The sequence below is a fragment of the Pararge aegeria genome, chromosome 16, assembly GCF_905163445.1.
Source record: "Pararge aegeria chromosome 16, ilParAegt1.1, whole genome shotgun sequence".
NCBI classification, from domain to species: domain Eukaryota; kingdom Metazoa; phylum Arthropoda; class Insecta; order Lepidoptera; family Nymphalidae; genus Pararge; species Pararge aegeria.
In genome coordinates, this window is record NC_053195.1 from 5707982 (window position 1) to 5735656 (window position 27675).

General features: G+C 34.2%; 1 protein-coding gene across 5 annotated transcripts in view; it reads right to left on the reverse strand.

The window, feature by feature from the left end:
* Window positions 1-3101: 3101 nt before the first annotated feature.
* Window positions 3102-27675, reverse strand: part of LOC120630308 (collagen alpha-1(IX) chain-like) — a 93476-nt gene continuing 68902 nt past the window's right edge. The window contains exons 4-28 of one of the 5 annotated variants that reach the window (XM_039899491.1): window positions 20973-21041; window positions 20771-20791; window positions 19940-19969; window positions 18818-18847; window positions 18373-18406; window positions 17821-17957; window positions 17620-17718; window positions 17240-17320; window positions 16340-16525; window positions 15877-16032; window positions 15570-15687; window positions 14903-14964; window positions 14441-14623; window positions 14085-14165; window positions 13905-13988; window positions 13613-13832; window positions 13455-13528; window positions 12938-13030; window positions 12476-12577; window positions 11967-12115; window positions 11228-11404; window positions 9457-9600; window positions 6708-6800; window positions 5084-5186; window positions 3102-4137 (exon numbers count right to left, since the gene is read on the reverse strand). In XM_039899491.1, the coding sequence (XP_039755425.1) occupies window positions 5132-5186; window positions 6708-6800; window positions 9457-9600; window positions 11228-11404; window positions 11967-12115; window positions 12476-12577; window positions 12938-13030; window positions 13455-13528; window positions 13613-13832; window positions 13905-13988; window positions 14085-14165; window positions 14441-14623; window positions 14903-14964; window positions 15570-15687; window positions 15877-16032; window positions 16340-16525; window positions 17240-17320; window positions 17620-17718; window positions 17821-17957; window positions 18373-18406; window positions 18818-18847; window positions 19940-19969; window positions 20771-20791; window positions 20973-21041 (2478 nt within the window). In that variant the 3' untranslated portion in view covers window positions 3102-4137; window positions 5084-5131. Of the gene's footprint in view, window positions 5187-6707; window positions 6801-9456; window positions 9601-11227; window positions 11405-11966; window positions 12116-12475; window positions 12578-12937; window positions 13031-13454; window positions 13529-13612; window positions 13833-13904; window positions 13989-14084; window positions 14166-14440; window positions 14624-14902; window positions 14965-15569; window positions 15688-15876; window positions 16033-16339; window positions 16526-17239; window positions 17321-17619; window positions 17719-17820; window positions 17958-18372; window positions 18407-18817; window positions 18848-19939; window positions 19970-20770; window positions 20792-20972; window positions 21042-27675 lie in introns of all 5 variants that reach the window. The other 4 variants (XM_039899492.1, XM_039899493.1, XM_039899494.1 and 1 more) reach the window with 4 other exon arrangements.

Below are 27675 nucleotides of genomic sequence, written 5' to 3' on the forward strand. Positions count from 1 at the left end.
GAACGCACATAACTCCGAAAAGTCAGTAGTGCGTGCCGGGGATTGAAGTCGGTCTCCACGAGAGACCGGCTATCACCGCTTAATCTGTTACTGTGTTAAGTATTTAAAAACATAATCCCTACTAATATTATATGTCAATGTAAGTTTGTTTGTTACGCTTTCACGCAAAAACTTCTTGTCCGATCCTCATGAAACTTTGTACACATATTCTTGGAAGTGTTAAAAGTAATATAGGATACTTTTATCCCGATATTAAGGTCGGTTCCTTTGGGAGAGGGGATGAGTGTTTGACGATTTTACACCATAACTTCGACAAATTATAACCGATTTAAATTTTTTTTGTACTATAGAGGTTATAATATGTGTTTAATTTTGCCCAAACTTTATGTAGATCTGATGAATGTGGTCGGAGATAGAGGACAGAGCTCCTCAGCGGACAGCAACAAACCCCTCATGTAAGGCTTAGCGATACTGAATACTTTATTTTTTTTAGAACTACAACTAAATTGAATGCCACATCAAAAAACAAAATCAAACGCAGACGAAGTCGGACAATAGCTAGTAATAATTATAAAAAAGATCCTTCTATTCGAGCATTAATCAGTTGACGACGATACTTACCGTTTTTTTTAACATAACCTCTTGTTATGGTTAAAAACATAGGTACATGACATTATTGCACATACATGAATAACAATAGGGGAAGAAAATGAAATAGTTGTGTGGAAAGGCGGTCTTATTGCTAAAGCTTTTAGACAAATCTTGGTGAAAGGAATAGACAAAACGCGAGAAAGTGCAAGCATTATAAAGCACATACTAAAAATAAAAATTAGATTATAACGTTACATTAGAACGGGTCCATACTCGTACAACGATAATATTTTGGATTTGTCGATATTTCGACCCAGTTACATGGATCGTGGTCACGACGGGACGGCGTAGGTACGAGATGTCAAGTTGGATGTCATGTGCAGAATCTGACTACTCGCTTTCGTGTTCTTTTTGTCGGTATTTCACGAACTGTTCGACGTCACTTAAATTGAGAAGCTGTACGATGCTTTCTTGGTATGCATAATTCTACCACTGGGTTCCACACACTTGCTAATTTAAAACCGTCCTCACGATTGAAATTTTTATGCTTCCGAATTTCAATCGCTTCACGGACTAGTCTTGGAATATAATGACGGTCGGTGGAGAGAACTTTAGCGTCATGTAGCTCTATCCAGTGCTGGGTGCCCCCTTGTAGAATGTGCTCCGTAATCGCTAACTTCCGTGTTTCATTGTCTCTAATCGCTTTTATATGTTCGGTGACCCGAGTGGCAATGGATCTAAAATCTTTAGTCACATTAGAATATGCTTAAAATGAAATCAATATACCTAAATATAGCGAGAAGTAATAGTGAAGGACTGGAATAAGCTTTGGCATTGATGAGTGCTTTAAACTGTTATTAAAATTGACGTTTAACGTAGCCTAGTAGGTACTTGTCAACAATGTTTTTAAAAGCTTAAAATGCAAAACTCTTTGGCAATTTGCACCAGCGTGCGAACATGTTGCAACAAGCTGTTAAGTGGAGTTGTATTTAAGTTCAGCATTGACGAGTGTTGTTAGCTCATTGCTGCATGGCACTGGCTTTAAATGTTTCAAAAACTCGGGTATCAGGACTTGTTTACGGCGGTAGAATCTCCTCTATAGTATATGTTTCTTGTTTTGGTCACCTTGGTAATCCCCCTATAGGCTTGTTACAACACTTATAATCTTGTGTTATTTTTTTTTTATTTATATATTTTGCATCGTACCTACAAATTATGGGCATATAATGCAATTATTTAATTATTATCTATATATATATATATATATATAAATGTTATGTTGTTTTGTGTACGCTTCAAAAACTCTCTCTCCAAAGCTCTGCACCAATCGAGCTGAAATTTTACTATGATATATAATACGCATCAAGGATTGTTTTTATGTACTTTTCTCAACCATTCAATCACAATGTTCCACAGCGAAGCGTGGCAGGGTAAATTTGGGTATTGCACTATCCCGTTTTATGTAATATGTGTCTTCAACCAAAGGTTGTCTGGATGACATCGCTTCAAGCGATAAGGCCGCCTTTGCGTATATAATTTGTATTAACGTTTGTTTTGTTAACCTAGCTTTCTATTTGTATGTGCAGTAAAGACTTCCTCTATTCTATTACTAACTATTTAATTGAACCTAAGGTGGTAAAATAAAAAAAATAAATATTTATAACACATCAAAAATGTAAAATGAGGTAAATTTTACATCGTACTCGTACCTACATAAGAATTATGGGCATACCATACAATTGTTTCTGACTGTAAAATAGAACCTAAGCTTTGATAAATAAATGTATTTTTTTACATAATTCCAAAAATGTAAAATGCGTTATAAAGGTACATAAAACTACTTAAATTGACAGTTTTTTTTTGTTTTATTTATTTTTCAATTATTATCCGTGAGTATGTTAAACTAAGGTTTACAATTAAATAGTAAAGTATATATTCTTGGTTTTATTAGAAAGGTAAAAACAAACAAGCACATACAATGTTAAAAATTGCCGTGTCTACAATATTACATTACACCATGCACAGGTGGTGTGATTCAATAAATTTATTGATGCGCAGGAAAGTATAAAAATTTAAACAAACTAAACAAATATATTTCCTAACGTTTCTTCTACTTTAGTAGTAATTAATACATTAACATACATAATATAAAACATTGATTTAATGTTATGTTACTATTAAATCGCAATCATAACACTTGACTTATTTAAATATTTTTTATTGTTTGTCCAAAAGTAAGCAATCGTGCACAAGTGCATAAAATTGAGTTTTAGTTCGCGTACACATAGCCTTAAGTACGACTTTAAGAGCATGAAAAGTGATAAAGTATTCAAAGTAACGGATAAGTATATACAGATGATATCTCTATTCTTTAAAAATGCTGAGTTCAACTTTACCAATATAAAGATAAGCGTTACATTTCCAGGTATATTAAGTATCTAAAATAATACTACGTAATTAATAAAGTAAAAATATTTATTATTTATGTGCAGCAACAGAATGAATATAGCAAAAATATTTTTCTCTAAAAGGCAGGTAAAAATAAAATGCGGATTAATTCTTAAAAATTTCACTCTGCCCGTCTTTCTGACATGTAAAGGGCACAATTCTTAAGTGATTAGGAGCCAAACAACTTTTTTGTTTTTTTATTGATAGTATTTTGCGAGATATATCGTAAAGCCAGAGAACCAAGTGCTTAAACAATAATAGGAGTTCCGAATTGTTTAAAAAATACAAAAAAAGTTCACTGCTTAAATGCCACAGTTATACTTCGCTCATTTTTCATCCTAATACACATAAAAATAAGACTTAATTTTAGTATATTTTAGAAGATTTTTAGCTACAATTTCGTAAGTAGCTTATTTTTCATTTCGCTTTATGTCAAAAACCTCTAAGACTAGAATAATGTATCTCCAATACATAAGGTCTTCATCATCAGGTCTTGTCCTCTTTATATATATATAGTGGGAACGTTAATAGATATAACGATAAAGTAATATGCATAAGACATAACATGACATTTCATAGTATTTTTAACTTTAGAACTGTGTTGGTACACCGCGAACAACAAATTTGCGCACAGATTCGTCAGGGGTTAGAGCAATAACCCCTCGATCTTTAACTAAAAAGCTTTTGTAAAATCGTTTTAAAATTTTATTCAACACTTTTAAAGAATTTTATTGTCGATTAAAACAACACAATACAAATACTTAATTCTATTTAGAAACCAAAGGTAAGTTTTACGATCCTTAAAGAATAGGAAAAGTGTCGCACCTGTCATGAATAATTTTCCATACATTTTTATTTATATTTTTTAAATATGCGCTGTGCAGACGTAACAAATTTGAACCTGGAATTTTGGCGTCTGGCAACTCTGAACTAGCAAAAAATAAACCTATACCAGCTTTCTTATAATGTTTGCTTTGCAAACCAGCAACTCTAGGACATCCCTCCGTCTAACTTTGCGTATTCATATCTTCAGCCACCAATTGCTTCTTGTTGGGTTCAGGCTGTCATAGGAGGGCAGGATCCACCAAGTCACTGCAACTATTACGAAAACTTAAAAACGTCTGCAATACAATTACTATTCAAAAACTAATAATATAAAATTAAGAGAAAAGTGATTATACCGTTCTGAGTGTAATGTGACAACAATTAGTTAACTTATTAAGCGTTTCTAAAATCATCATCCTTAAACTAAAGAAATTGTTATCTTACAGTTGAAATTAATGACTGTTTAAATATTATATCTAAAAGTATAATTAATTAACTTACATTTATAATATTATACTAATGACTAAACAATATGACACGAAATTGAAAATTTAAAAGGCAACTAATTGTAGATACCCCTCGCCACGGTTGTCATTTAGGATGAAGGATTTAAAACCGGTTTTGTTCTTTAGGTTTATTTGGGAACGAGATATCAAGCGTCTTCTATAATGTTTTTTTTTTGTCATGAAAGCTGAGAAAAACACAGCGCCGCGCAACTAATTGAAAGATAAAGCACGAGCGTTCAATCAACCCAGTCAATGCTCACACAAAGAAATCGCGCGTTAACAGGTTAATGAATGGATGGTCGCGATAATCGTTACAAAAGTTACCTTAACACATTGGTATACATTGGCTTGAAACTTAACTGATTGCAAGCTCTGCAGCTGTATAAATAGCGGGGGAGTATCTTAAACCGACATCAAACATGAAAATAGCAACATATTTTGTCGGTGCGAGGGAATATTTTCGTTGATAACTCCATGCTACGTGACTAACATAATTAAATACCGCGAAAGTAAATATTTGCTGAATTCATTTGAAAAACTGAGGTTAAGAAATCTAATTTTTAATAATTTTGAACATACTATTTTGTTCAGGGCCATTTTTCAATCAATAATGTACTTATATGTACTGTAAATGGATTTCATGTATTTTATTATATTCAACTTAGTTGGTTCATAAAACCTACGCAGGAGTATAATATTATGGGTCTATATACAATGGAAATATTAGGAAGACAGTAAATAGTCTAGTGTTTCTGCGAATGTTATGTTTCCGGTATTTGATTATAGAACGTAGATTCCGCCATACTCATTCTTGACCTGAAATATATAAACATTTAATTAGTGGTGCGTGGAAACAGAGGCGTGCATAGTGGGTATGAACAGGGTTTGCAGATGATATAAAATGAAGAAAGTTATAAAAAACTTAAGGATTGTAAGAGTTACAAAAAGCCTACACCCGAGTATTTATAACTCGTACTGGAGATTCTCTTCATTTTATATTATAACATCTGCATACCCTGTGCATATCCTCTATGTACGCTACTGCGTGGAAAGTATTACGACCTACAGAGTCCTACTCCTGTTTTTCAAGAGATCTGACATCTCTTGGAATATTTATTAATAGACGTACATGTACTAAAATTGAATTCTGTAACCTAGAGAATGAATTCTGAATTTTCTCTAGACTGGTCTGAGAAAAAGGGCGCCAATTATAAAGGCGACGGTTTTCCTCTAAACATCAGGTGCCCACCTGACCTTTAATGGGAATGGAAAACCAAGGTTGCTTGGTTCGTCAATTATGAGTATAAAAACGTAGACGTACGTGGATATGTGATCCAAGGGTATGGTTAGAAATTGGGAGGCTATAGCTTGATACCCTAACGACTATTCCGGTACGATGCCGTAAAACCGATAACGGTTTAATATAACTGCCAAACCATTAACAGGTTAGCCCGTTACCATCTTAGAATGCATCATCCAGCAGGTGAGATTGTAGTGAAGGGCTTACTTGTGGCAGAATAAAAAAAAAGTGGTTAAAGTAAAATGTTCATAAAAAACTTGCCACTTAAAAATTACACATTTGAAAAACATTTTTTACGCGGGTCAATGAAAAATTACACATTACTACATTGATAAATTCTATCGATAAGATGTATAGAACCAAATCTAATACTTCATTAAATCAACTTATCTTGAGAGCAGTGCTATTCAACCGGAAAAAGTTGAAAAAGACGGTATTAATTTTAGAGCTGCCAGTTTAGTGTAAGATTAGCGTACAACCGAATTGACCACACTGTGGTATACCAGAATAGCTTTTCGAAATAGCATTTACTTTGATACTAGCGGTTCTATGCGGCTTTGTCCTCGTTTTATTTATGATACTTGTACCTTTTCCCTATACAAACTTTCGTCAATTTTTCTACACAATACAATACAATGCAATATCACGACCGAATCACCCGCCCACTTTTTAGTTTTATTTTTTACCCTGAAGAATCGTAGCTTAAGATTAAATGACCGATAGCCTCCTTAAAAATTCGGATTTGCTTGTTTGTTGGTCTGGTGGAAGGCTCTTAGGCTGTGGCAAAGACCTGCCGCCAAGCGATTTAGCGTTCCGGTACGATGTCACGCAGAAACCGATTAAGACTAATAAATAACCCTTATAGGGTAGCCCGCTACCATCTTGGATTGCATAATCAAGTACCATAAGGTGAGATTGGTGTCAAGTTCTAGCTTGAAGTGGAATGAAATAAATAAATAAGACTTGCATGTCTTCACTTTATGAAACTTAACTAACTATGAAAGTTAGTTTGCCACTTATTTTATTAAAAATCTTACCTGTGGTGTCTCCTTCTTGCATTTGATTTCAAAACTTGTGTACGAGACGTAACTTCTACGCAGAGAACTATAAGCTCCTTGTTACATGGATATCTGGGAACCAGAACATGAGTTTGAATAAACCAGATTTTGCAGATAAACTAGCAAAATTAAGACAAAAACCGTTTGCGAAGAACCCCTTCTTCAACAGGCATAATAATAAATAGGTTAGGTTTAATTAACAATTTTATAAATTTAAAATGCATCCACAATGTTTCCTACTAGATGGCGCTACAGTCGCTATAAGACTGACCTAAATGCATTTATTAATTTCGGCAGCGGTAGGAGAGCCGTAGCTTAGTGGTCAAAGCGCTCAGGCCGCGATTGCCAGAGAGCCGCAGAGTCAGGTCCTGTTGGTTCCGAAAATGTTTAAATTCATTTTAAATTTATAAAATTCCTCCAAGTGTAGGTAAAAACACTTTTAAAGATTATAAAAATTAACTAACTATTATTTTCGAGTAAAACTCACCGTAAAGTGTTCGGTGAGTTTTTTCGGGAATAGGGGCAAACTTGGTAAATTAACAAGGTTTCCTGTAAAGGGCTATATAAGTTCCAGGTGGGACGTTCTACTTAGAGTCGGGTCATTGGGCGTTGGGGCTATTGGGTTTGATGGATAGACATAAAGTGGTTAGAAATCACTTCAAAGTGACGGAAGAAACCGGGAGTTAGCCACCACGACTTTACAAAAAAATAAATAAACAATAATTATACTACAACAATACAAACATCGCTATACAGCCCCAAAGTAAGCGTGTGCTTGTGTTATGGGTACTAAAATGACTGATGAATATTTTTATGAATACTTATAATATACATATAAACACCCAGACACTGAAAAAAAATAATGTTCATCAGACAAACATTTTCCAGTCGTGGGAATTGAACCCACGGCCTTGGACACAGAAAGCAGGGTCGCTCCAAACTGCGCCAATCGGCCGTCAAAATGTGGTTAAATTGCTGTTTGTAGTGTGTAACAGTATTTGTTAGAAACTATATATAGTTACGATCACAATGTAGTGTTGACGGTCAGATACTAGAAATGCCTTGCATAGCCTGGATACAAAAAAGAATAAAAAAAAGGCGGGTGCACTATTCATGTGAATTTAAATTGTATTTTAGCTTGATGGATGTTCCAGCAATTCGTTCACGAGTTCAAAAAACGATGGATTCAAAAAGCGAATTTGTACAGAATGAAATAACAAAATTTACTCAACCGTAATTAATGGTATCTAATAGGGTGCCGCTAGGGTTGTCAAATTACAATTCTTTAAAAATTACCATTCTTAGATCCTTAAATAAATTTCATTTATTGAATTTATAAGTTAGACTCATTGTCATTCAGTCGTGAGGATGGTAGCCATTGAAGTCTCTGAGACTGCGGGAGCAGTTGCCGAAAGTACAATATCATTATCATATTAGAAATAACTAACTTGGGGTTAGCATGTGGTCTAACTACAGACTAGGCCCTTTTTTCGATTCCCGGTTTAAAACCAGGTCTGCTGTTGGCGGTGTTAGCCCACGTGGCTCCGATAAGCTATGATTCCCAGTTATTATCTCTTACATATTGTGATAAAAATCGCTAAAGCCTATCAAATTGCAACGGAGCGGTGTTAGCCCAGGTGGCTCGGAGGCTACGTTAAGCTATGCGTCCCAGTTCTCTCTAACATATTGTGATAACAATCGCTAAGGCCTATCAAATTGCAACTGAGAAACGTGGTGAGTATATACTATACCTTCCTTCTAAGAAAACAGAAGCTTCCGCCCAGCAGTTAATATGCTGAAAATGGTAAGGATTTTTAGAAATGTAGGCAACGGTGAGTATGAAATTAACTTTGGCCGATCGATCTTTCCACCGCACTATGCCAGCGTGGTGGACTACTGCCTTAATCCCTTCTAGTTGTGAGAGCAGACCTGTGCCCTGTAGTGGACCGGTGATGAGTTGATATGATTATTGATCTTCGGCCTTAATATGTGTAGAGAAAATTGCGTTCTTAAATTGCGAATTCAAATTCAAATTCAAATTCAAAATTCGAATTCAAATTCTTTATTTGGAAAAATATGGTACTAAACAAAGTGGAAGGTGGAAGGTGGAAGTGGGCATCAGAAAGAGTTTATCAAAAGAAAAAGTAGAAGTTTTTAAATGGTGGTTGTAATTGGACAACCCTAGGTGAGTTTCAAACATGTTACAGTATAGGAGGGCATAATATCCAAGTTTTAACGGTCTACCCATGTCCATCTATGTCTTCTAACGAAACGGTGGAACAATAGTCGCTTAGATTAATGATTTACCCACGTTAGGTTTTGAATGTTGTTTTGGTTTCAAATAAATACATATTTAACATAAAATTTTTAATCCCTGACGCAAAAACGACGGAGTGTTATAAGTTTGACGCGTTTGCCTGTCTGTGGCATCGTATTTCCCGATCGGATGAACCGATTTTAATTTAGATTTTTTTCTGTTTGAAAGTCGAATTAGCGGGTATTGTTCTTGGGTATGTTTGATGTAAAAAGGTCCAACGGGTTTTTATGGGAAAAATAATTAAAAGGCTTGACTAGTAGAATAATGTACACATAATTAAAAGTCAAGAATTTTTTTTTTTTAATTTAAAACCCATTTACGAGCGAGACTTAAGTCGCGTTCTTCTTATTAAAATATTAATAAAAAAACCCCGCAATTTCAACATCATTATCTGTGGAACCATATACTTACTCTTTCAGTTCTAGAAGTCTACGTCCGGCAAGTGAGGACGCTGTACCTTTGCTGATTGCGTTATCACTCTGCCAATTGTCGCAGGAGAATCTTGGTGACCTTGAGCCGAAGGAGTCGCTTCCAAGCCACACTGCTTTGGTTCGCCTGCGAAATAATGGGAACTTTAATTTAATGGGATATAGGAAGGCCCTCTGAAAAAATTTAAGCATTATTTTGCTTCTATCCAATATGCATTATTTAGTTTTATTAGCTTTTAAGTGTAATTTAGCATTACAACAGATTGACATCAACTGCTGAACATAGGTCTTTTGTAGGGCGTTCCAATCTCCACAATTCTGGGCCGCTTGTTTCCAGCGGCTCCCCGTGATTCGTTTGAAGTCATCTGTCTGTGCCGGGTTGCGGGGGTGCGGGGTTGTAAGTGACATTGCAAGGTTTTTAATGACCAATTGCACGACTAGATACAAGTCTAAGCAACGGAGATACGCGGACAGAGGTATCACTTCGGTAGGTAACAATATGTGGGGTTTGGGGGAAAAAAGGCGCCTAACAGTTACTTATGGATTCGACGAACATTGCGCGTTTTACCTTCATACGCATAGGAATCACATTTTATATTGGTCGGATTATCTCTGTAAACTTTGTTACCTAGTATTTCTATAGTTCCGAGGAACCCTATTAAAACCCTCTTAACTTTCCCTCGCCGTTCAACCTCGTATGGGTGCCAACTCACCAGTATCTAAGTTATGTCAACTTTATAACAAGTTCAATATTGTAGAGATACATTGTGGTTCTCTGTCCGAATATAACTTTATATGCATGAAATGAATTTTATCAGTGTCCTATTTGGATTTTTATTTCATTATTTTATGCTTTGAAGTCATATTTCACATTAGTCACATTAGTTAATGTTAGTTTTTTATAGTAACATAAAATAGCAGTACTACATGCTTCAAATAGTTTTGATGGCCTGAATGAAGTTTTATACATTGCCTATACTGGATATATTTGTGTAGTTGTAAGTTAGTTTACCTGTAAGTAGCTTTACATTTTGAGTTCATACCGTATAATCTTAATATATATAAATCTCCTGTCACGATGTTTGTCCGCGATGGACTCCTAAACTACTTAACCGATTTTAAATTAAATTGGCACACCGTGAGCAGTCTGCTCCAACTTAAGAGATAGGATAGCTTAGATCTTTAATTATAGTCGCAATTTTATTTTATTGCAAATTATTTGTCTTTAATTAATTGACAGTCACAGGTTATACATATATATACTACTATACTCATTTAAGGCTTAACGATACTGAATACTTTAAAAACAAAATCAAACGCAGACGAAGTCGCGGGCAACAGCTAGTAATATATATATATCTACAGTGCTACTATTATTTGGATAGCCAGAGTTCCCTGGAACCTAAATAGGGTACTGTATCCAACACATGTCTGGTGTTAAGGTGAGTGCTGTGGTCTTTTAAGTGGGAGTTCCGGGTTTGACTCCCGCCAGAGTCAATTTGGATATTCCATCTGGGTGATAATCGATAAAAACGTGCCGCAAGGTGTTATGATACCGTACAGCAACCATAGGGTTTAATATAGCTGTCATACCTGCGACAGGTTGGGTTAGAGAATTTAGTATTTAATCCACCACGCCCAGTGCGGATTCGCCAACGAGAGAGCTAACTTGTAGTGGATAATACAGAAAAAAAATAGTCTTAATAAAATCAAAACAAATGGCTGATGATGAGAGGATTTTTTTGTTAACTTACCAAGTGGGATCAATAAATATACTCTTCCCGTTAAAGCTGTAGATAGAGTTGTTTAGCAGGGCACCAGATCCATTGAACATGCTCGACCAAGAGTCAAATAGTACCTCGCCTCTAGAATTCTGAACCGGCAGGTTACTATTCATACCCGTTTTCCCAACAGATTTCAGATCATCCACGCTAAAAAAAAATTAAAAAATAAGTAATAATTTTATAGCCTAATAGCAGGATTATACTTCATCCAAGGTGCAGACTTACGGTATGAGGACGTGACTAAGTCAAAATACTAGTAGGTCTTTTGGATATTTGACCAATTTTTTCAGTTTTTTAATACTCTACCGTTTTGTATTAAATACAAATGCTTTCAATGAATTTTTAATCGAATAAAGTTGACTACAAATAAAAACGCATTGAAAGTTAAATTAAACTGAATCGCAACTAAACAGTTTTAAAAATGGTGCGCTGGTGGTGTAGCGGTGGCGTGTCAAATTAGTTTTTGTACAACACAATAGTTATTACATTATCTATAACTATTCCAAGTTTCGAGGCATTACAAAGACCAAAGTGATTAAAATTTTGGTATGAAACCCAAAAAACTTACAAACTCGTATGCAATGTCTTTCTAAGATTATAATTTTATAATGTAGATGAATGGGCTACCACCCACCTACGGTACAACAACTCAGTAAATTTGGAGGGAATGTGTACTAATAAATTGATACACGGTTAAATTTCTACTTACTTAGTAGCTAAGAAAGCCACAAAATTGTTGGTGTGGAATGACTTCGAACCCTGCCTGTAGCATTCTTGGTTAACAGCATTCCTTCCAGTCCTATTTGCTGCGGTAAGCATGTTTCCAGGATATGGCTTGTTTAGAGCTACTAAGCGAATCTATCAACAAATAATCAGTAATCCGTACATTTGTTATGATCCACTAAGTTTTAGACAAAGAACTAAGAAAATCTTTCTGCAAATTTGCATGAACTAATAACTAAGTAATTTTACTTAGTCGTCGAGTAAATATAACTTAATCCTGTACGCTTTACTATCTAGTAAAAAAAAAGATCAAGAGTAACATTTTTTGTTTTTTATTAACTTCACAGATTTCATAATAGTCTGTGTTGTTGGAAGACTCAGGATGTTATGTTTCAGGTAGAATGTTGAGTAAATGCGACTGTCAAGATATCTAACCATATTATATGTGGCAAGAATCCTACAAAACACGATTTTCAAAAAAGAACTCTTACTTACATATCTTTCGTTGTTCGGTTTAGGGACTTGCAATTTTGAGGATTGCAGCGTATTATACTTTGGCGGTGTTAATACTGCACTTGTGTGTATTACGGAATCTATCTGAAAGCAACAAAGCATACTTACTCAAACAAGTGTTGCTGGTAATTTTGCTCTGTTATTATATTTTTCACATTCAATCAATATTATGGAGAGACCTTGCAAAGTATGCAATCCAAGTTTGGATGAAAATTAAGTAACTGGATTTTTTTCTTACTTAGGGAAATAAGGTACCTACTCCTGACCGTTCAAATGTTTCGAAAATATTCTACATCAGCTGCATAGACTACACGCAATTTTTTGTGTTAAAGTTAGTTTTTAATAGCTTAGTAGTAGTAAAGTTATTTTTTATAGCGTAGGTAGTGTTTAGTAAAAGATTTTTTGATAAAAACCTAACTAACTGATCCTAGTTGTTCTACTTACAAATACATATTTCCATCCTTTTCCGACTCTCAATAATAATTCCTGTTCTTCCATGATAAAAGCTAACGTTCCCTGAGGTATACTTGAGGTTTTCTGAAACAAAAATATTTAAAGCTATACGTTTCTATTTACGTATTAGAAAAAATAGACCGACACTGATCACCCTGTCGTGACAGACTTGCAACAGGCGTAAATCTCGCGATCACTGCTGTTAAACGTCACTTTTGTTTATTTATTGTATGGAAAAGTTAACTTTGACAGCAGTGATTTCAAGATTTATGCCTGTTGCAAGATCGTAATCACCCTGCGGATTAAATAACTATTACTAACTCTCTGAGAATTCCATAATGTAATATGTAGGTATACTACCAAATGTTTTTTTCTCTATTAGTAAAGCATATGTTGCAGAATATTCAGATAGGCGATTATATAGTTAGTATCTGTCTATAAAGTCATCTATCTTATGAATCAATAATGATAATAAAATTGGGGACTCTGAAATTTCTTTATTACTAACCTTAAAAAGAGCTCTTCTCGTTTTATAAATAACAGTTCCAGCGGTATAAAAGTCATCTTCGTCTTCCAAAGTGCCTGGAGTTAGAAAAGGGTTTTAAACATTGATTTAACTTAACATAACTTACATATGCCACCTTTGATAATTATCTACCTACTTACCCTTACTGTTATCGAAATCAAAAAGTGAACTTTTAATAATTTGGCCCGGTTCTCCTTTAGGACCAGTTATTGATGTGCCAGGTGGACCAGCCGGCCCCGGCAATCCAGGTGGTCCGGAAACTACATGAGAGTTACAGCTTTCACATTTCCCAGGTGTGCCAGGTATACCCATTTTACCTGCCGGGCCAATTTCGCCTCTGTCTCCTTTTTCACCTTTAAGCTGTAAATGACATGATTTTATATTTAATGTACAAGCTACCTAGTCAAAATCAATAAGTTGTTAAACATGTACCTTCCCAACATCAATGAATGGTGTATCTCCCTTTTCACCTTTAACTCCCAAATCACCTTTATCGCCTTTAGGTCCTTTTAAACCCTAGAATTGTATATAAATAAATTTGTTTGTTTAGAGTATCAAGTAGGTGATGAATAATTTGCAAAATAGGATATAAAATGAGGTTTTTTTACCAACCGCTGGTCCACGTGGTCCAGTTTTTCCTTTGTGCCCTTGTGGGCCTCGGGGGCCATGTGGTCCTTGCTGCCCTTTTGACCCCTATAGTAAAAATGTGTATTAAGTAGTAAAATTAGCCAAAATTTTACGAGTATTTTGATGATAACTTTATCATCAAGATACTTGTTATATTTTGGCTGATAATAACCATTACGAATACTACTAGTTTCATGACATTATATAATTTTACTAATTAAAGATACTAGTATAATATGACAAAATTTGAAAGTAAATTGTCACAATACAATAAAGTATGCTTTATAGGAATAACTTTTATAATAAAGTATTTGATAATAAGGAAAATAAATTACAATTACTTTACTGATAGCTGCAGTTGGTACATTTCCTGGTCGACCTGGTTCTCCAGGTTCACCTTTATGTCCCATTTTTCCATCAGTTCCAGATTCTCCCTTCTCTCCTCGAAGTCCCCGTTCTCCAGGAGGCCCTTGTGGTCCATTGGTACCATCAGTTCCTTTGACGCCTTCTAATCCTTTATCTCCCTTGAATCAATTTAAATGAAAGTAGAACAAATACGTAATTAAGTGTTATTTAATGTCATCTAAACTTAAAATATTGCAATGGCAAACTGAGTATACTATACCAGGTATAGCTATGACCTCTTTAAAGTAGCAGGCATTGACTGGATACCATAAATACCCGTGGTTTCGCAAAACATAATAAATACACTGAACCCAATGATATTTGTGGCATACACAATCACATCGATAAACTATTGCAATGTTATAAAAGTATCAAAAATAAATCACAGTGCCTCCTACCTTCTCACCAGGCGATCCCTTTTCACCTTTCCCTCCTTTAATTTGCACTACTATGGCTTCTCCTGCAAATTTACAACAGAGCTATGAATTGAATTTAATAAAAGAATAACTTTAGCAGATATAACAACATTTTATATTTTATATTCAAACTTCAATTACTACGTGGATTGGAAGCTGTTGCAGATACCGTCTTTGTTAAATTATTCAATATTTTATGCGTGTATTTTTTTTACGTGCATAATTATTGCTTCAACCATTTATGTTGTAATTCTTTTTTTAAAAATTGATAAAATTGAATGTTAAAATTCCAGAAATAATAATCATCATCATCCAATCAATCCAGAAATAAGTCATCAAGACGAGAAATTACCGGAAACACATTATGAAAGATGGCACTCCAGCCATATATCGAGCGTATCATTGCCCTAGGCATATAGTTTCCGGGTGTTTTTATCTTGCTAACGGCGAATACTTGCACAGATAAAACGAATTATGAGGAGGTTCCTCACTATGGAGCCCTGACCGTTGGTTGCAGGGCATTAGAAACCCCGCAAGCAGATAAGAGGATGTTTTATTCGTATATTTTTAATAGTGTTATATTTATTTGTATAATTTAACATTGTTAAGAATTTAAAAAACAAATGATGAAAAGTGACTATTAATTTACCTATGTCTCCCTTTTCGCCTTTTTTACCATTGCTCCCAGGCTCTCCAGGTATTCCATTTATTCCTGACATTCCTGTGTCTCCCTTTTCTCCGGGTGGTCCTGGTTTTCCATCCTGGCCCTGTGCGAATAATTACAAGGATACAATTTTAAATTAGGTTTTAGGTCAAATAATACTCAGCCTATTTTTTTGCTCCAATCCTTTATGAAGAATAGTGCTGATACATTTCATGACGAGATAATGTTCCATTAGGGAATACATTTTTTTTGTAACATTTGTGTAATACACTCAACCCATATAAAAACTTACCTGAATATGTTCTATTACTTGATAGCCTCTTTCACCTTTGGCTCCCTGATCTCCTTTCTTCCCATTCTCTCCGTCTCTTCCATCTCGTCCGGCAGGCCCAATTGGCCCCATATCACCCTTTTCACAAGTGATTATTTTTTTTGCCTCTACTATTTCCTGTCAACATATGCTCTGACACTATATGCTCCTTAGTAAAATACAACTAAATTATAAAAAATCTTTTAAATGCATTGACATCAAAAAAGAACAGAATATAATCATTAATGAGTAAACTAGAAATATAAATACATATAAAAATATATTTACTCAGAAAAGGTAAAAATCTTTGAATAAAACTTTTCAAAAGAAGAAAGGGTTTCAGAAAGAAAATCCTCCGTAGACCAGAATCATTATATCTTCATTAAACGAAATATTAGAAAATATAGATACGGATATAACTTTAATACACTACAACAGTTATCACCTTTATTACAGTTCCTGGTTTCCCCGGTGGTCCGGTTTCCCCTGGTGGTCCAGGGTCTCCATCTTTTCCCGGTGGTCCTTTTGGTCCTTCTGGTCCAACCATTCCTGCGATTCCTTGAACCCCCGGCTCCCCTTTAGTACCATTTAGACCTGGTGGACCTCTTTCTCCTGGGGTGCCTGGCAAACCCTGAAAGTGATTTTAAACATCAGTTTTAATTATTAATTGTAAAGATTGATAAGTTCTTAAACTACTTTTAATAAAAAGGCTAAAGGGTTTATTTAATATTTGAATATGCTTGAAAATACTTCTTCGACTAGAGAAAATCATAGAACTTCCTAATAAAACGCTTATGTTATGACAAAAGCTTTATTTAAACATAAGCAAGCTGTAATATTATAACAACTTTGAATATATCCTGTAAGTTATTTCTAACAGTGAATAAATCAGATATCTCATCATAGGAGTAAAACAAAGTAAACTCAAATCGGATAATCTCCCAGCCATTTAAGAATGAGTAGATATTAATAGATATGATTTACATCCTAGAGAAATCTTTAATTTTTTCTGGGAGTAGCCTATGTTAATCTTTAATCCATAAATCACGTCAATACGTTACTCTGTGGCTGCGTAATGGGAGGATAATCGAGTCACATTTGCACATATATAAAATTAAATCCTAGTTAAGGGGTCTCGCCCGACAGCGTCCGTGTACAATTATTCGATGTCTTTCCATATTCTACAACATATCCTGGACCAACCGCGTCGCCCTACCCACCAAAGGATCGTAGCGTCTTCTTAAATAGCATATAAACATCCTCAAATATGAGGTTATCAAAAATCATTTTTTTTATATCATAGTGGTTTCTCCCAAATATAGATCCGAAAACTTTTAATACTAACGGCCAAACCATTTACTCCCGGTTCACCTCGAAGTCCTGGTAGACCATGTTCGCCACGTGGACCAGCAACACATTCACATTTCTAAAAAAAAAATTATTCACCATCATCAATCAAATCGACTTTTTCTTCACTTCTAAAGACTTTTTGAATTAAATTGATTTAACTTTTTTAACTTTTTGAATTTTATGCCATATTTGTGTTTACAAGAACATACAAAGTAAATTAGAAAAAATTTAACGTTTAGTTTAGTAGGGTAAAAAAAAATGTGTCTTTAAGTAGTTATTTTGACCATCAAATTTAACTTAACAAAGAAACATTTAAAAATAATTGTTAAATTTATTCAAGTCAACGGAAGAGCAGCTCAAATCAATGTATCTTACTCCATTATCACCCCTTTCACCTGCAACTCCTGGAGCTCCTGGAGGTCCTTTAGGCCCTTGTGGACCCTCGTGCCCAGTAATAGATTTTCCATCGTCACCCTAAAGAATCATAAGCTTTTAATATTTTTAATAATAGTATTAGTAGTTCTTCAATAGCAAACACCAAAAATAATATTCATTTTAATCATTTCAATTTCTTACTTTGTTTCCCTGTTCACCTTTTTGACCCTGTTCACCTTTTTCACCTTTATTACCCATTTCTCCTTTATCACCTTTTTCACGTATTTCAGTTTTTTTACTTTTTTCTTCTAAGTTCGTTGTTTCCTCTACATTCGGATCTGCAAAAACATTAAGCATGTTCTTAGTAGTGAACTTGACATTTGTGGAAAAAACATGAATATATCGTTTCATTAATGCATTTATCAATATTTATTAGTAGGTATAAGTTAATATAAGTAAACTAATTTTGTATTTCTTAATTAGTTTGCATACTCATTTAAGTAATATTAAGTATCTGCAACTAGCTTTTGCCCGATACTTCGTCCGCGTGTGTTTTGTTTCAATAAATTTTCCCGGACTAAAAAAAGTCTCAAAGATTGACATGGCAAGTTACATTTATGCCTATGGACAAGGTATTTATTTGTGGGCAGTGTATTTACCGAAAAGGTCACAAAAATAAAAAAATAAGAATTGACACAATATCGCATTTATAATGTAAGTATTATGTTAGGATTAAAAAAGATACAAACTTACCATTGCTGAAGTCTTGAACGTCCCCCCGGATAAACTAAAATTTAGAATTTACACTTAAAACAGTAATTAATGAGTATAGATAAAATGTAAACTGCATGCAAAAGCTCGCATTAAAAACCCTTTATGAGATTGCCCCCAAAATTATAATGCGCAAAGGGGTAAGGGAAGAGTGGAGTATGATTCCATTTAAATTGTCAAATAGTTAAAATAACAAAACAAAAGACCTAGCCACGACAGATTAATTGCGAACAGATAGATCGTAAACATGGCATCAATTAAAATATAGGCACTATGTATTATGAGAAATTGGATTAAACCAAAACTACTAAACATAACTAATATAAAATAATTTAAAATTTAATGCACAATAAATAAGGAAGCCTTAAATTGCTCGCGTAGTATATACAAACTGAGTTTGAAGTTATTTAATAAAGTTTACACGTACCTTCAAATTTTGTGGCTTTTGGGTAGTATGCTAAAATTAGGTTAAGTTTAATTAATTTTTGTTATTTTCGTGTAGACATTATGTTAAAGATTAGACATGCTAAGAAGAAGGTTAAATAATAAAATCAAAAAACAAATTAGCGAAGATGTAAGAATACTTTGATTTTTAGAAAGCTTCAAATTAACACAAATAAAGAAGCATCTGACGCCAGAAAATATTAGATATGTACATAATTGTGATCAGCGGTTTAACTTTAGGTTGGAGAATTCCGTTGGAATGCTTATTTGGAATTGTTAACTCAACGTTATCAAATCAGAAATGAGGAGATCCTTAGAAGAACCAGAGTTAACGATATAGGAATGGGCGGGCCACATAACTTTGAGAACCGATGGACGCTGGGTTATTAAGGTGTTTGAATGGTAACCAAGCAACCTTAAGCTCAGCTTTGATAGACGTTTAATAAGGTGGATAGAAGCTATTAGACTGAATTGGACGTTGAGCTGGAGCAAGTAGCACAATAATTTAGAATTTCTCCCTACAAAATACCTTTGTCTAGTAGTGGACGTGCATCGGTTTATATGATGATTGAGAACCTAACTCTTAGTTTGATATAAATAGAAAATTGGTTAGTTGCCCCTCAAATCACCTGTTTTCAAGGTATTTGCTTGAAACTGTTTGTTCTTGCGCTTTAATTTTAGAGCATCCATCTGTTATCGCAGTTTTATGAGTCTTTACGAGCTCTCATATTTTTGGGCATTAAATGTCTTAAAAGTTATAAATGTGTACCTCATGCTAAGAAGTTCTTCTATACCATTGTATAAAATGTTTTAGATTATTTATTGATGATATTATGTTACGAATTGCCAAAAGTCAAGCTTGCAATGAGTGTCAAAAACAGTTTTTTTTATTCAAAATTATAAAAACATTGTTCAAACATAAAAAATATCGATTAAAAACATAGAGAGAGACGAGTAATAATTTAATGTTTTTGGCTCTATTGGTGCTGCACTCACCAAAAAACATTTAATAAACTATCAAATTTAAATAATTTATAAAAAAGCGTATTAGCTATATGTATGCTTTTGATTATTACTTTATAAATAGCTTCTATTCGAAACTTACAAGTTTGTCGGTACTGGAGTTAGGCTCAATCTACGAAAGAAATATAAGTGATGTTAAAAATGCTACTGTGCTCCAATAATAAATAAAATATTGTAAATAAACCATCGAACATAAACATAAATATATATTTATCATAAATTATGGCCATAATTTTTGATTGCATGATGAGAAAAATAGGCATGATGAATAATTTTAATGATTAAACACTGCCCTATGATGTTAGGAAGTAACTTCTGTAGCCAAAATAATCATTTTTTGCAGAAAATAAACGTTTTGTTGAGATGAATTGCACATTATATTTTAAAAATTACGTTTGCTTGCGAAAACGCGCGCCGTGTTTATAGCAGTACTCGTGACGTCATAAGCAAATTTGAGATTCCTTAAGTCCTTGTTCAATTACTAAAGATTATTGATATTGGTATTGATAGCAAAAACTTAGCAACTGATAGTTTGAAATCACAAAATACTTGATATACGCAGATATTTCCGAAGCACAAGCGGTACAAAATTATGTGTTTATAGACGTGACGTTATAATCGTCTGATCACTAGGTTTTGTAGTTTCATGCATTGAAAATAAATACCAATCTCACTTAGAATACTAGTAAAATGCGTTTACCATAACATATGAATCATATAACATTAGAAAGATATATTATACATTAGAAAGATATATTATTTTGGCGATTCTTTGTTGGTTTCATCATGCCTATTGTATTACATTTAGAGGTACTGAATATATGAAGTGAAAAGTGCCAATAAACCTTAAATATCAAGCTTTTTAAGCAGATTGATTGATTGAAGTGATCTGATATTTTTTATAAACACTTACACTATCGGGAAAACTAAACGCCTGTAAGATAAACATAATATATATAAACTCGTGCAAATGTATTTATTTATCGTAGGTTCTTTTTTATAATATAAATATCCAAACATTATTTAATGGTCCTAAATCATAGTTAAACTTATTTTAATCTTAAATAATTTGAAGGTACATAAATTTAGTAAGGATACTACATGTTTATACTTACATCATTACAAATGTTATCTCTTCCATAAATTTCTGGATTTGGAAATATTTGCAGGTTTTGTATCGCTCCCTGTAACAAAAGAAACAAATAACAAAAATTTTATATTTTCTTAAAAATAAACAGCTAAGTGTAAGTAAGACTTGCGCACTGAAGAAACTAAAATTAAAAAGTTTATTGAAAAGCAAGGTCCCCTTAAAAACTTTTTTGTTTTAAATGGGACCTTGGTTTTCAATTCAAAATTCAAATTCAAATTCATTTATTTCAAGTAGGCCTACTATATAAGCACTTTTGAAACGTCAAGTATGTAGTGACTCTACCACCGGTGCGGAAAGCAGATTCTACCGAGAAGCGCCGGCAAGAAACTCAGTAGTTGCTCTTTTCCAACATCAACATTTGCAATCATTTTACTATCTTGTGGGAGATGAGAGCGAGGCTGGCTGCTTCCAATCTACCTTGTCATTGAGGAATTCATCAAATGTATAATAACCTCGCTGTACTAGATGCGTTTTTACACATTTTTTAAATGTATACATTGGTAGGTCAAGGGTTTTCTGAAGAATCATGTTGTAAAAGCGTATACTCATCCCCACAAAGGAGTTCTGCACCTTTCGCAGACGATATGCAGATATTACTAATTTATGTCCGTTTCTGGTAAGTCGATTGTTAATTTCAGATTTTTGTTTATAAAGAGCAATATTTGTCTCACAAAGACTATATTATTATAGATATATTGCGAAGCTACTGTAAGAATACCTATTTTTTTAAATTTTTCATGAAGCCATTCGAGTGTTCCAAGTTTATATGTTGATCGTACGGCTCTTTTCTGTACTATAAATATACTTTTAATATCTGCAGCTTTTCCCCACAGTAAGATCCCATAGGACATAATACTGTTAAAGTATGCGAAATAAACAAGCCTATCTGTTTCAAAATCGGAAAGCTGTCTAATTTTCCTGATCAAACCTACAAAACTCTAGTAACACAGCCCTTCCACCGTAAACTGTTACGAGGTATCATATAAACCAATTCAGATATTTTAGCTACGATTAGTATCTATGAAACCATATTATATTGCAGCATTTAGTCATGAGTTATCCATCAACATTTACTATTACCCTTTCAAAATGAGATATCTTTAACTCTATAAAGTATGCCTATTAAAAAAAAGTAAACTCTTAGTTTTTAGTATGGGATTCAGAACGTATTACAACGTACTGGAAATCAACGCTCTATCATTGGAATGGAAGAACGTGAAAATTTGTAAGAGCTTTGCGTTGAAGCAAATATCATTGTTCTGTTAGAAGATTAAAAATATGATGGGAATGAACCCCTTTGTAATGGAGTTTTAATGAAACTGAGTTTTAGATTTGCTATATGCTAGATTCCAATGCTATCGACGCAAATTGATTTTACACGATTGGATATTTTGAAGTTTGCACTTCTTCACTGTAAGCTTCTTTATTTAAATATGACGTCCATACTAACCCAGTGTTTAGGACTTCGGTTTCACTTTCGGGGGTTCGAGTTCGTTTTCCGGTACGCACCTCTAACTTTTATAAGTTATTTGCGTTTTAAGTAATTAAAATATCACTTGCTTCAACGGCGAAGGAAAACATCGTGAGGAAATCCGCATGCCTCAGATTTTCCATAATGTTCTCAATGGCGCGTGAAGTCCACCAAGCCGCACTATTCCAGCGTGGTGGACTACGGCCTATAAATCCTTGTCATTGTGGGAGGAGACTCGTGCCCTGTGCTGTGTCGGTATTGTGTTGATCGTATTAAAAGTAAAAACTTATGAAAATTAAGTTAAGTAGTAATTTAGCTTAAACTCCACACCGAAACCGGAACATCCTCAGGAGATGTTGACTTTACAATTAACAATTATTCATCGTAAAGTCAACATCTCCTGAGTATGCTCCGGTTTCGGAGCGAAAGGTGCGTACAGGGTACATTGCCGAAAATCTGTTTGGTGTGGAGTATAAGGATTGAAGAAATTATAAATTACACCATACAGATTGTCATGCTTTTCGCGGAGTATAGCAAATGAAGCTTAATTTGCATAATATATCATGGATTTCCGCAAAGTAACGCCTGCTGCTATCCAACATATCATAACATATCCAGCTTTTAGAAAAAAACTCACCGAACACTTATCGGTGAGTTAAATTTTGTGTTAATTTTTTTGTCAGATTAAGTTTACATGACGATTTGTCAATGCTATGTGCACTTGTCATTGACGTGCATATCAGTTCACGTTTTCGTGTGTGTGCTATGTTTAAAAAACGTGTAATATGCATGTTGTTAGTGCTCTTAATAAATAAATATATAAATAAACATTAAAAACATATATTTATCTTTTAAATAACTCAGTGAAAATTATTTCAGTGCCGCGTTGAGGTGGCCGATTAGAATGCAGTTGTCCACACCCTTCATCTTTCCGCTGCTGCCTTACGAGGCTACTAAGGGAGCATAACGGAGAATATGCAGATGTGTCCTCTGTGCTTCTATTACGATCTACAGCGATCATCATCCTGCCTGCCCAGCGGGATGATTATGTGTAAATCCTTTTGGGTATATTAGAGGCCTTTAGACAAGCAGTGTACTTTTAAAGGCTATTATTGAATCCCAATTGTTGAATAAAAACTACTGTATCAAGTTCCTACCGTAGAACCTATACCTACAGCAAATATCCACAATATTAACAGCAGAACGCTGAAATAAATACTTGAGTTTTATGAAATAAACACGTAAAATAACTGTAGGAGTTGACTGTTTCATTATGACTATCATTAAGAATATTCTCTTATTGTTGCGCAGATGAAATAAATAAATATAAAGCAGGGTGTCATGTGTAACCAAGATGGAACATAACTTTTATGTGTTACGCAGGGGACATAAAATATTACCGGGATTTAATATCCGGGCGTGGTAAAAATATCTGTCAGAGAAGATTCAATTTTGATACCTATTGCAGACCCGATCGGCTATTTTCTTGACTAAATAAAGGTCTGCTTATTATTGTTTTGTGTCAGGCGTATACGGGAAATATATTTATAAGATCTCATTTCTGAAATTGATTCACACTTCTGATATTCGGATGAGATAAATCTAATGCTAAAATTTTACGTGTTAGAAATCCGCACTAATGATGAAATCTTTAATATAAGTAAAGTACATTAATATATACATTTATCTACATAACCATACATTTACACACTTGTACATAATACAACTTTATGTATGGTTGTTAAAAATACTCATACACAGCTTCCAAAACCTTAAAGGAGTTTTACTTACTATTTGTGTATACCATATTTTGGTCTCCGGTAGAAATAATAATCAATCTAATACAAAATCATCATATTGAAGATATGTCGATAACGATGTCTATCTTGACTTCACTGTTTCATCTAAATTTCTCGGATTACATTGATTCTATTAACTCCGAACCTAAATTATTTCTATCTAATATCATGTTAATCCGTTTCTCTATACCGCCGTAAAACTAACAGCTTATTAAAAATAAGTACTACTTATTTGAGAAAACCCCCAATAAAAACAACGCAACGAAAGAAAACACGCAAATAGCAAAAATTTTGTGTATATACACACTCTATACTTTTTTGAAACGAAGATCCTTAGCAGCTTGCCGTTTGAGTTAATCGGATGTAATCTGCACATAAGAAGAAAGCGTTACGTTTGCGTTACTCCATGTGGGTGGTTCGGAGTGTTAAATATATATTGCTGACGAAGGTTTTCTGACTGCACGCATTTTTGGAAAAAAATATATTGGTTAGAAATAACCTACCGTGTGGATGGGCTGGAATAAGGAAGATAAGGTAATGGAGGTCTTGAATGTGCTCGAGTGCTATATTATTTATAGAATTTGAAAGCAGATACATTTGGTATATGAAACGCAATGTCTGCACGAGTCCATGCTGTTTGCCTGAATGCTACGCATATTATGTTAGGCCGAAATAAAGGTAGGTGTTTGTTATGCTTACTTAATATTATAATTGCGAGAGTATGCTTCTTGATTTGTTCTTGACACATTACAGAGCAACACATTTCCGAAATATTTTGGGCGTATATTTTATGGGCTGGAGTGACATAAGCATTAGCCTGTGTCACTCTCGGGCCCATAAATAATATTTATCCCGGAAAAATGCACGGACAGATTTTAGACACTTTAAATATGTATGCTGATACCATAAAAGCTAATATTATCTTATTCGGTACGCGGAAAAAGGTTAAGGATCCTAAATCGGAATATAATTGAATTATGCAATTTTACATCTATAAATTAAACGACTTAAGAAATGTGTTGACAACGAGTTAATATGATATCATTATAACTGCAAGAGTATAATGAAAAAAGTAAGATACTCACGCCGAAAACCAACTTTTGTAGAACCCCTCTCGTTTTTAAACCTTAGATTTGATTTGAACTAGTTGGTATGTAATATTTGTTGTAAAAAAGGCATTAATGAAGATTTTTAATAAAAAAAATATCACAACCATATGCAATTAGTATCATTACCACTGAAAGCCTACAACTACAGAATAAGGATCGTAATACAGAGGTTTAAGGAAGCTGTCTGGACAGAGCAATTGTGCGGAAAGTGCGGGGCGAGGAAAGGATCCTTACTGACCTTAGTAAGAAACCTACAGAGCTTTTTTATAACGTGGCGATGCTGTATAAAGAATGTCTGCATTTACAAACTAACAAATAATGCAGAAAGACAAAAGTGGCAATAGCCTAGTGGGTAAGGCTTCGGCTTCTCTTTATAGGCACGCACCTATAATATTTCGGAGCTATGTGCATGTTCTCAAGTTCTCAATGTTCTCAAGCTTTGACGGTTGATTGTCGCAGTGGGCAGCGACCCTGTTTTCTAAGTCTGACGCTGTAGGTTTCCACAACTGGTAAATGTTTGTGTGATGAACATGAATGTTTCTCATTGTCTTGGTGTTTATCTGTACATTTTAAGTAAATACATAAATACTATTATTAATAAAATACTCATCTACGCTTACTTTGGGGCTGGATGGCGATGTGTCGATTGTGGAAAAAAAAACGGCTTGTGAAGTCTACCAATTCGCACTTTGCCAGCGTGGTGGACTAGTGCCTTAAATCCTTCTCGTTATGAAAGGAGACCCGTGCCCTGTATTAGGCTGGTTATGGATTGATGATGATGATGATACCGATGATGATGATGATGGTGATGAGATAAAGTAGTCAAGTGGAATAGTAGAGCAATCATAAAAAAGTATATCATAATATGTCCAGTACTACATGTATGACCGAACTTGGTCACAAGCATATTAGTGATCATTTTCCAATAAAACACAACACCGAAAAGATATTTTCCTACTCCGTTCCATTTTAGGAAAAAATCATAAAAACAAGAAGACATATGCAAATACAGAAGTTTATCTCTAAAACTGTCATAAATACATTATGGAATACCAAGATGTTCGTATCATAAAATAATTTCACCGTGTACAGCCACTTTTATCTTGCGAAGTGGCTCAAAATCGAGTTTTATTACAGACGCTTTCGAGGTAAGCAGGTTGAAATGTATTCCAAGGAAAAATTGGGTAGTTACACAAGACGTGCTGTAATGAATACATCATCCGCATTTCAGCTGTAAGAAAGATGTTATTTAAATTTTTGAAGGCTTTTAATTTTATTGGAGTTTCATTTTAGCGCTTCATAACATGATACTTTACATTTCGGAATGATTACCAATGGAAATATTATATTATATTATCTTTGTTTGTCTTTTTGTTTGTTGTGTTTGGGCCAATCATAGACAACGAACTTGACAAAGTTTATCAAAGAAATAGCCATATGACTTGATGGACATTACTTTTTTCCGAGGTAACATTCCCGGAAGATTTAAAGAAACTTACCAGCTAAACCGATTTACGCGAAGCGAAGAGATAGCTTGCATCCTAAAGACGTACATATAAATACCGGGAAAATTACGAACTTTATAACCTTAAAAACGCGGAAGATGTCGTGGGTATTATATATTTGCATTGAAAACATTTTGCTCATACCAGTTTCATAGTAAACACAACGAGAAAAATATTGACGATACAGCAAAAACCGGCCTCACTATTTGGGAGTGCGCCATATGAAGTTTTTTTTTTTAAATATAAAAGTCTTTTATAACTGCAGAGGGGCTGGACAACGACCCATCCGCACTGCTCGTTTCCTCCAAAATTCGTACCCATCTCGAATGCGCGGCCTAATTTGTGAGTGAGACCGTAAATTTCCCTACTCCAAACTTTTGCAAAAAGTAAGCCCATATATTCCGGGAATACATCACGCGACTCGACAGCTGAATACCTCTAAGTGTTGCGATTTTAATTCCGCCTTGCAGCGGTGCGAATTTTAACGACTCATTTTGTAGGATTGAAAACTTTTACTAGCAACCTAAATTACAATAATTTATGAAGCCACAATTTGAGTAAATTGACAATCTGACTCATCTGGTGTGTATACGTAAGTTACTATAGTCATGGTTTGTTTGTCTTTTAGAACCTTACTGGTTCTTTGTCATAGTTGATCACTTTCCACAAAGATTACAACCTAACTCTTCTATTAAAATTGTTTGTCAAATAGTAAAAGTAATGAAAAAATAAATAAATTAGAAAACGCTAACTAGCTAAACGAAAAAAATGTTATTTTATTGTT